The 10,250-nt window shown below is 38.4% G+C and overlaps 1 protein-coding gene across 2 annotated transcripts; it reads left to right on the top strand.

Annotated features, from left to right (window-relative positions):
- Nucleotides 1-625: 625 nt before the first annotated feature.
- LOC311505622 (T cell receptor beta chain MC.7.G5-like) lies at nt 626-9,045 on the top strand. 2 transcript variants are annotated; one of them, XM_084569278.1, is made up of 5 exons: nt 626-807; nt 7,437-7,787; nt 7,869-7,892; nt 7,980-8,086; nt 8,193-9,045. In XM_084569278.1, the coding sequence occupies exons 1-5, from the start codon at nt 726-728 to the stop codon at nt 8,211-8,213; spliced, it is 585 nt and encodes a 194-aa protein (XP_084425404.1). In that variant the 5' UTR covers nt 626-725; the 3' UTR covers nt 8,214-9,045. The 2 variants fall into 2 exon arrangements, with proteins under 2 accessions (XP_084425404.1, XP_084425405.1); XM_084569279.1 differs by lacking the exon at nt 626-807 and adding an exon at nt 1,449-1,793.
- The last annotated feature ends 1,205 nt before the right edge of the window (nt 9,046-10,250 follow it).

Genomic DNA, 10,250 nt, shown 5'->3' with positions numbered 1-10,250 from the left:
TTTAGGTAAATATGTCACTTCAGTACTGTGTTTCGATAAATGTCACTTTACTTAAAGCCTCGGTAAAGACAGAAGTGCCAGTAAAACAATTTCCAAAAGTAATTCTGGTGGAGAAAAGGGTTTCATGATCAGTATGTTTTCACTGTGAACCAAGCTGATCCTGCTTACTTCGGGCAAGGCACCAAACTGACAGTTTTAGGTAAATATGTCACTTTAATAATGTGTTTTGATTAATATTGCACTTGTTAAAACCTCAGCATTAACAGAAGTAGCAGCGAAAACCTTTCCAAAAGTAATTCTGGTGGAGAAAAGGGTTTCATGATCAGTATGTTTTCACTGTGACCAACACTAATCCTGCTTACTTCGGCCAAGGAACCAAATTGACAGTTTTAGGTAAATATTTCATTTTAATTACTATATTTTGATAAAGGTACTTTGGTTAAAAGCTCATAATTCAGTTCACTGCATTAAACCTTAAAACATCGAGATGTTGTTGTGAAAGTGAAGGTCAAACCTTCAAATCCCAATTAGCTGAAATATTGCGCCGAACTGAAAGCACTGTGAGCCAAACTGATCCTGCTTACTTTGGACAAGGCACCAAACTGACAGTTTTAGGTAAATATGTGACTTTAATAATGTGTTTTCATTAATATCGCTTTGGTTTAAGTGTCTGTATCGATTGAAGTGTCAGTATAGAGTTTCTGGAGATAGTTCTGGTGGAGAAAATGTTTCATGATCAGTATGTTTTCACTGTGAACAACGTTGATCCTGCTTACTTCGGTCAAGGAACTAAACTGACAGTTTTAGGTAAATATGTCACTTTAATAATGCTTTTTGATTAATACTGCATTCGTTAAAACCTCAGCATTAACAGAAGTAGCAGCGAAAACCTTTCCAAAAGTAATTCTGGTGGAGAAAAAGGTTTCATGATCAGTATGTTTCCACTGTGACCAACACTGAGCCTGCTTACTTCGGGCAAGGAACCAAACTGACAGTTTTAGGTAAATATATCGTATAATTACTGTGTTTTGATGGATGTCGATATGGTTAGGGTCGTGGTGTTCACAGAAGTATCAGCAAAAACTCTCCAAAAGATAATTCTGGTAGAGAAATAGTTTAATGCTCGGCATGTTTCCACTGTGACAATGCAAACGAAGCTTACTTTGGAAAAGGAACCAAACTGACGGTTTTGGGTAAGTTAAGATTTATTCAAGCCTAAAAAGTAGAACAGGATTTGTAACTGGAGCGATGCTTAAAGTATCAGAACACATTTTGGGTTTTCATAGTTTAAGTTCAGCTCAGGACTTTTTGATATGAAGCTGAAGCGCTGTGCCAATTATGAAGCTTATTTCGGGCAGGGGACAAAACTGACTGTTCTTGGTGAGTATGAGCTCAAAATGTATATTTCTTTAATTCATGTGTAAAAAAAAATAAGTATAGTCGTTAAAGTAGGTAGTTAAAGGAAGAAAAAGGTCACAAAAAATTCAACAAATGTTTTCAGATTTAAAATGAAATGTGATAATTAATACAGGGAACGGTTAGAAGCAGCATCTTGGTGTGTTTTGAGCACTGAGTAAATTCACTGTGACTCTGGAAATGAAGCTTACTTCGGTGGAGGAACTAAATTAACTGTTCTAGGTAAGAAACTAAAACTAATAGAAGTGTGTTCTGTGTAGAAAGCAGCCTTCACGTCTAGTTTGAGTTCAGCTCAGTGCTTTTTGACATGAAGCTGAAACGCTGTGTCAACAACGCAGAAGCTTATTTCGGGCAGGGAACAAAACTGACTGTTCTTGGTGAGTAAAACTTAAAGAAATCTTTCTTAAAGATGTTAAAGGAGATCTGCCGTTTGTTTAAAAGTTTAGTGTTTTTTTTTTGTGTATGAAATCTAGATTGTAGTGCAGCAAATGTTGGTTTGGGTAGAAGTAGTAGTAGTGAAGTAAAAGCGGCTCCTTGAGTCGTTTTGAGCGCTGATTAAATTCACTGTGACACTGGTGGATATGAAGCCTACTTCGGTGGAGGGACAAAGTTAACGGTTTTAGGTAAGAAACCAAAAAAGAAATTAAAGCTACACTTAAACCAGAGCGTTCTTTAAGAAACATGCAGCCTTTAAATGTAGTTCAAAATTAAGCTGTGATGATAGAGAAGTTTATTTCGGGCAGGGAACAAAACTGACTGTTCTTGGTGAGTAAAACTTAAAGAACTGAAGTCTAAAAGAAGTAAAACAAATCTACTGTTCTGTTAAAATCCAGATTGTCATGCAGCAAATGTTGGTTGACTAAGTTCAGTGTGACACTGGTGCAAATGAAGCTTACTTTGGTGGAGGAACAAAACTAACTGTTTTAGGTAAGAAAATAACACTAATGAAAAACTGCATTGTAAAAACTGGAGTGTTCATTTATCAAATGTCTAGCCTTTAAGTGTAGTTTGAGTTCAGCTCAGTGTTTTTGACATGAAGCTGAAACGCTGTGACGATAGAGAAGCTTATTTCGGCCAGGGAACTAAACTGACTGTTCTTGGTGAGTAAAACTTTATTCTGATTAAAAATGAACCCTAAAATAATAAGAAATCTGTTGTTTAGGGAAAAGAGTTTGTGTTTTGATGTTTGAAATTCAGAGCTAGTAAACCTAAAGCTAGTAAATCTAAAAAAGACGCCTCTCAGGCCGTTTTGAGCATTGATTGAGTTCACTGTGACACTGGTAGTGGTGCAGAGGCTCACTTCGGTGCTGGAACCAAACTAACTGTTCTAGGTAAGAAACATTAATTATGGAAGATTTTATGGGGAAAGAAAGCAGAACAAAACCAAAACAATGCATCTAACTGGGGTCATTCTTTAATAAACTTGTCATAGTCAGGCTCTTTGTAGTTTCAGCTCAGGGCTTTTTGTTGTGAAGCTCAGACACTGTGCACAGTACGAAGCTTATTTCGGCCAGGGAACTAAACTGACTGTTCTTGGTGAGTAAAACTTTATTCTGATTAAAAATGAACCCTAAAATAATGAGAAATCTGTTGTTTAGGGAAAAGAGTTTGTGTTTTGATGTTTGAATTCAGACTGCAGCGAGTGTTGGTTTGGGTTTAAAAGCTAGTAAATCTAAAGAAGACGCCTCTCAGGCTGTTTTGAGCATTGATTGAGTTCACTGTGACTCTGGTACTGGTGCAGAGGCTCACTTCGGTGGAGGAACAAAATTAACAGTTCTAGGTAAGAAACAATTATTAATAATTATGGAGAAACCAAAAAAAATGCATCTATCTGGAGTCATTCTTTAATAAACTTATCATAGTTTCAGCTCAGGGCTTTTTGTTGTGAAGCTCAGACACCGTGTCAGTTCGAAGCTTATTTCGGCCAGGGAACTAAACTGACTGTTCTTGGTGAGTAAAACCTAAAATAATAAGTTTAAGTAAATCTGCTTGTTTGGGGAAAAGTTTTGTGCTTTGTTGTTTAAAATTCAGACTCCAGCAACTGTTGGTTTTGGTTTGAGAGCAGGTCAGTCTAAAGTAATAAAGTAAAAATAGCATCTCAGGCTGTTTTCAGCATTGATGGAGTTCACTGTGACTCTGGTACTGGTGGTACTGAAGCTTACTTTGGTGGAGGAACAAAACTAACGGTTTTAGGTAAGAAACCAACTGGTAAAAATAAAAAATGTCTGAGAAAAGAAACAAGAATAAATAAAAAGGTAAACATATCATAGTTTCAGCTCAGGGCTTTTTGTTGTGAAGCTCAGACACTGTGTCAGAATGAAGCTTATTTCGGCCAGGGAACTAAACTGACTGTTCTTGGTGAGTAACACTTTATTCTGATTAAAAATGAACTCTAAAATAATGAGAAATCTGCTGTTTAGGGAAAAGAGTTTTGATGTGTGAAATTCAGACAGCAGCTGCAGGAAAAAACTGTAACTATAAATGTAGAGAAGTAAAGTACAAGCAGCATCTTGAGTTGTTTTGAGCACTGATCGAGTTCACTGTGACTCTGGTGGTGGTGAAGCTTACTTCGGTGGAGGAACAAAATTAACGGTTTTAGGTAAGAAACAGTGAATAAGAATATCTATCTGGAGTCATTCTTTAATAAACTTAATGTAGTTTCAGCTCAGGGCTTTTTGTTGTGAAGCTCGGACACTTATTTCGGCCAGGTAACTAAACTGACTGTTCTTGGTGAGTAAAATAATAAGTTAAAGGAAATCTGGTTGTTTGGGGAAAGTTTTGTGTTTCGCTGTTTAAAATTCAGGCTGCAGCAATTGTTGGTTTTGGTTTGAGAGCAGGTCAATCTAATGAAGTAAAGTAAAAATAGCATCTCAGGCTGTTTTGAGCATTGATCAAGTTCACTGTGACTCTGATGCTGCAGAGGCTTACTTCGGTGCAGGAACAAAACTAACTGTTCTAGGTAAGAAACATCATAAACTGACTATACTGAGGCTCTTCATAGTTTCAGCTCAGGGCTTTTTGTTGTGAAGCTCAGACACTGTGCACAGAACGAAGCTTATTTCGGCCAGGGAACTAAACTGACTGTTCTTGGTGAGTAAAACTTTCTTCTCCATGAAATCAAACCTAAAATAATAAGTTAAAGGAAATCCAGGAAGGTTTTTGTGTTTTGTTGTTTAAAATTCATGCTACAGCAATTGTTGGTTTGGGTTTGAGAGCAGGTCAATCTAAAGTAAAGTCAAGTAAAAAGAGCATCTCAGGCTGTTTTGAGCATTGACTGAGTTCACTGTGACTCTGGTGCTGCAGAGGCTTACTTCGGTGCAGGAACAAAACTAACTGTTCTAGGTAAGAAACATCATAAACTGACTATACTGAGGCTCTTCATAGTTTCAGCTCAGGGCTTTTTGTTGTGAAGCTCAGACACTGTGCACAGAACGAAGCTTATTTCGGCCAGGGAACTAAACTGACTGTTCTTGGTGAGTAAGACCTCCAGACCTCTTCACCTGTCATATGTAAAATTAGTCTGAGCAGCTATGTTGTCTGGGAAAAATGTTGTTTATTTTTTGTCTGAGTAAGCTTTTAAAAATCAGACAATACTGCATCAAGCGTTGGTTTAGGAGTTAAGGAATAGCGACATTTGATACGAGCAAATAAAAGCAGCTTCTTGATCAGTTTTGAGCGTTGATGGAGTTCACTGTGACTCTGGTGGTGGTGCTACCGAAGCTCACTTCGGTGGAGGAACAAAATTAACGGTTTTAGGTAAGAAACAGTAAGTAAAAATAATAAAGACCTCCAGATCTCTTCACCTGTGATATGTTAAACTAGTCTGAGTAGGTATGTTGTTTTTTTTTGTTCAATTAAACTTCATGTTGCAGCACATGTTGGTTTAGGGGCTAAAGAAAAGCAAAATTTTATATGAGAAGCTGAACTTTAAAGATGCCAAAAGTAGAAGAGCAAATAAAAGCAGCATCTTGAGCAGTTTTGAGCATTGGCCGAGTTCACTGTGACTCTGGTGGTGCTGGTGAAGCTTACTTCGGTGGAGGAACAAAATTAACAGTTTTAGGTAAGAAACAGAAAAACTGAATGTTTTTCTACAGCCTTAAATCTCATATGAATTCAACTTCTTGCCAGAATTAATCTTTGGGAACCAAACTGTTCTTGGAAAGTTAAAGTAGAGACTGACAGGCTGATGTTTTTAGAAATTTGGGTGTGAATACGCTTCATAAAAACAGTGATGTTGTGGTGTAAAAGAAAGGTCTGTCACAAACCTAAAGCAGCTTTCTTGGCCCGTTTTGAGCACTGATCTGTTCACTGTGCCTATGGAAACTCAGAGGCTTACTTTGGTGGAGGAACAAAATTAACCGTTCTAGGTAAGAAAACGTTTTAAAGCTCTTTAAATACGGCTCTGGGGTGATTTTGTAAAGAGGTTTTTTAATAACGTAAAGATACAAATGTGAGAACCAAAACCCAGCCGAGTCTTTACAACAGTTACTTTATAATCATAAAATCTTTCTGGCTGCATAAACAGATGCTTTGAGAATTGTGGGGGAAAAAAGGTCTAGGAGAATTTTGTAAAGTTGAGGTTTTAGCCGTTGCATGTCATGTGATAAATAATCTCCAAGTGGGACAGAAACAGAGGCTGAAGGAAGGGGTTTTGTCACAGCTGAAAGTCTCTGTGCTCGTACAATGAGGCTTACTTTGGAGCAGGAACTAAACTCACTGTTTTAGGTAAGAAAACCTGCAAAAACAACCTCACAGATGACGATCCACAGCTCGTTTGTCATATGTGATCAAGAAAAATTGCAAAGTGATAACTATTTGCTTTTATGCGACGCAAGTAAACCAAGTATTCTGATTTTAAAAGGTGCAAAAGAAGCTTTAGTTAATAGTTTGTTCCAGTAAAAATCAGTTGCTGACTATGTTCTCCTGAAAAAGCCATTTAACGTTTGGCTTAACGCCCAGATTATAACGCTCAGTTAGTCCTTATCAGCTCTGTGAAATGCTGTGCATTATCAGTCAGAGGCACGCTTTGGAGCTGGGACTAAACTCACCATTTTAGGTAAGAAGAAATTATCAAAACTAGTCTAATATTCCACGTCAGATATCTGCAAACAAGTGGATTTTATATGCACCTGTGTGAAGCTGCTTTATATTTTTTTTATTCTCATCTTCTTAAATGGCCTTAAATCAGACTTTTAATGCTGTCACATGTTTTAATTCATTATGAAACTGCTTTATCGTGCATATATTTATATGTTTGTATGCAAAAAGACCTTTAGCTTAACTGAAAAAGAGCACAGAGACGGCATGCAGCAGTCAGGGCTTAAAACTTGAGCAGATTTTTCTGCAGCCGTGTATCAGTGTGAACAACTACGACCCTGCTTACTTTGGCAGTGGCACCAAACTGACGGTTGTAGGTAAGAAAAATTATACAAATTACTGTAGAAGAAATGAAATACGCTCATTCTCCTTTTCCTCTTTTCTAAAAATCATTTTGAAAAAAAAGAAAAATGCTTTTGTAAAGGTTAGTTTAGTGACTCAAAACTGCAAAAACAAATGTAAAGTTTAAGACTCACTAATAGTGCATTTGCAAAGAGTCTGTTTCAAGCTCATGCATTATTGTTTTAAAGTGGTGGGAAAAAAAGGTGATTTATCTCGGAAGATACGTGATGATTGCCAAGCAGATGGTAAACTGATCTTTCTTTGCATCAAAAAGTGAAGAAAATATGTCTGTTCACACGTGGAATAGAGATCGTTGAGAGTTTAGAGTCACAGACGAGGACTGGAAAGTCTTTTGTCAGTTTTTGTGCTTGTGAGTTGACAGTGTGCTCTGGCCTGCTTATTTTGGAAAGGGAACCAGACTAACGGTTCTTGGTAAGATCGCTGCAACAGCCTCATAGAAAAAGATGGATATGAGTGGTGTAGTCTGTAATGGTCATGTTGTGTCTTAATCCTCATACTGAGATGTGCATTATCTGGTTGTATCATAGTGACAGGGAGTCTTGTGTCTTTTGTCCTTGCAGAAAAAGACCGTACATCCAAGCCACCAGAAGTCAAAATACTCCAGCCGTCACCAAAGGAGTGCAGAAACCATAAGGATAAGATACGGAAGAAGACCCTCGTTTGTGTGGCCTCAGATTTCTACCCAGACCATGTCAGCGTGTCCTGGAAGATCAATGGGGAGACCACCAACAACGGTGTGGCGACAGACAACTACGCTAAGAGGGACGGAGACAACTACAGAATCACCAGCAGGCTGAGGGTCTGGGCCAAAGATTGGGAAAAACCTGACAATAAGTTCACGTGCATTGTCAGCTTCTACGTCAATGAAACAACAACCATCACTCATAATAAAACAGTTACTGGTGATAAAGGTGGGTTGTTTTGAAACATTGAGTGAATCTTTAGGTCTTAAAAAAAAAATCTTCATCTAATCTGTTTTTTTCTCCTATCAGTTGAACCAACACGCCTAACAAGAGGTAAATACACAATTTACACTATTCAAGCCTTAACTTCAGCAACAATCCACCTCCACAAATCACATTGAATATGTGCTCTGTCTGCAGAAAAGTTTATGAAGGCCTCTCAGAACGGCAAACTCTGCTACGCGGTCTTCATCGCCAAGAGCTGCATCTACGGAGCCTTTGTCACGTTTTTCGTGTGGAAGCTCCAGGTTTGTGGGAAACTCCCCTGATCCTCGACATAGATGTATATTTAAATATATATTAGCGTGTGAAAGTGTAAAACAAGAGAGCTCATGATATTTCTGTCTGTTGCAGAGTGGGAAGCAGAGCCGCTGAGAGCCGAGACACGCCAAACCTCACAGGAGATGAGTTACTGAGCTTTCTGTAAATAACATTTTGAAAAAATACTTCTATGAATCTGCATCTTTTAGTTTATTTGCACACGGGACATATTTCTGTGCTCATTACAGTATCTGTGGAGGACATGCAAATGTCTTGACTGCAGGGTTTTAAAGCTTTGCTGTCATTCTATAATTTTTTTAAAAAGCTTGTTTGCTTCGTTTTCTACTCAATAAACGTGGGTTAGATGATAATGACAATCACGGGGGTATTGTTTTTTTTAAGCTAGTTTGTTCTAAAGATGACTCGAGGATCGGTCTTCACATTAGATGAGGATAAGCATTTCATCCCACGCTGAACGTCACTTTTTCCAGAGGTATTTTTAGCCTCTCGTCTGTCGGCTCGTTTTCTGAGAAGTCGGTTATTTATTTTTTTTTCCTCCCACATAATCTTTGAAACATCTCAGAGGCCAGTAAATTTGGCTCATAAGATTTTCCGGTAGTAAAACTGGTGACTAAAGATTTTCTGCTGATTAACCCTTTAACACCTAAGCCTCATAATGTCTACTTGGGCATTTATTTTGCTTATTTTGACTATAAAAATGATAGAAAATGTCCCATGAGTAAGTGCCTTTGCCTATTTTGCCTTGTAACTTTAAATATCTGGCAGGTATTTACAATTTACTGCATGATATGAGAGAAAAACAAGACATCTTGCATGATAAATTTGGAAAGTATAAAACTATTTACAGTGAAATGTGTGAGTCTTTGTCTCTTAACTGTTTTGCATCAGAAAATGCTCTTTAAATAAATCATTTAAACTTGTTCAAGCGGGCCTCTTTCAGTCACATGTGTTTTTTCCTGTTTGCATATTTTTCACAAGCACGGGGAGAATATTACAACAGCTCTCCAATCTTTTCCTTTAGTTAAAACACTGTTGGCAGAAATGTCAGAGTCTGAATCTACCACAGTAATAACAGGAAGCGAGCGTTGTCATCCGTGCACAGAAGAAGGTCAAAGCAGTCGTTGGCGAGGAAGACAAGGCAGCTTGGAGGCAGAGGATGTGGTCACAGAGCAGCCTGCAGCTCGCTCTCTGTGCAGAGAAAAACGACCGAGGTGAAACCTTCCACTTTCACCGCAACCTCCGGCTCACAGAGTGCACCTGCACGGCTCTGCACCGACTCTGAGCAAACAGCTGGCGGGTTTCTGTGTCAACGGAAGCTGCACGATGAACACTAGTGTGCAATTTGGCGCACAGCAGCTGTTTAGTGCGATATGGTGCAGAAATGTGCAGGTGAATTGGAATTTTGCAGCAAACTAAAACGCTTCATCTAAAACCAGTCTGTTAGAGAGTTAAATTATTTCATGTGAGGACATAAAAGACCTAATTCAGCCATATACCTAGGTTTTCTGTCCAAACAGACCCTCGTCAGACAGTTTTTCCCCTGAAAAACATGTTTATGTAACTCCAACAAACAGGAAGCGACATCTGTGAAGCAGCAACAGACGTTACGAGCATGAGAACAATATCTCCTGCTTGGAAAAAAGCAAAAAGCTGTTCCTCTGATAAATTAAACAGCTTCCATTTTCACCAGTTTCTGCAGGTCTCATGGATCATGTGGTTATCTGAAACTCGAACCTTGAACATGAGCTACATTAGATTTTAACTAGTGGACACTGTTCCACCATAAAAATTGTTTTACATGATGCATGTGCACAAATATGACTACAGCAAGACAGAGAGGCCAAAATGCCAGGTCCAGTCCAGAGGTACAATGAGTGGTAGTTTATAAATTGGATGTTTTCAGGTGGGAGTTTTGTATTGGGCAGCCAACCGCACTGAGCCAAACCAGAAGATACCGGGGCAAAACATCAGCCCTGCATTAATTCAAATAAAAAGCTCATTTAATGTAATTTAGTAACAGCCAAACCACACCGACATGATGCCTCCATGAAAAAAGATTTTATGACACGTAAAGCACAAGTTCTGATCATATTCAGCAACTAGAGGAGCGAAAACAAAGACCAGAAACCT

This window comes from Chelon labrosus (assembly GCF_963514085.1).
Source record: "Chelon labrosus genome assembly, chromosome: 20".
NCBI lineage: Eukaryota > Metazoa > Chordata > Actinopteri > Mugiliformes > Mugilidae > Chelon > Chelon labrosus.
Note: the sequence above shows the minus strand (reverse complement) of the source record. Positions and strands in the feature narration are given on the sequence as shown.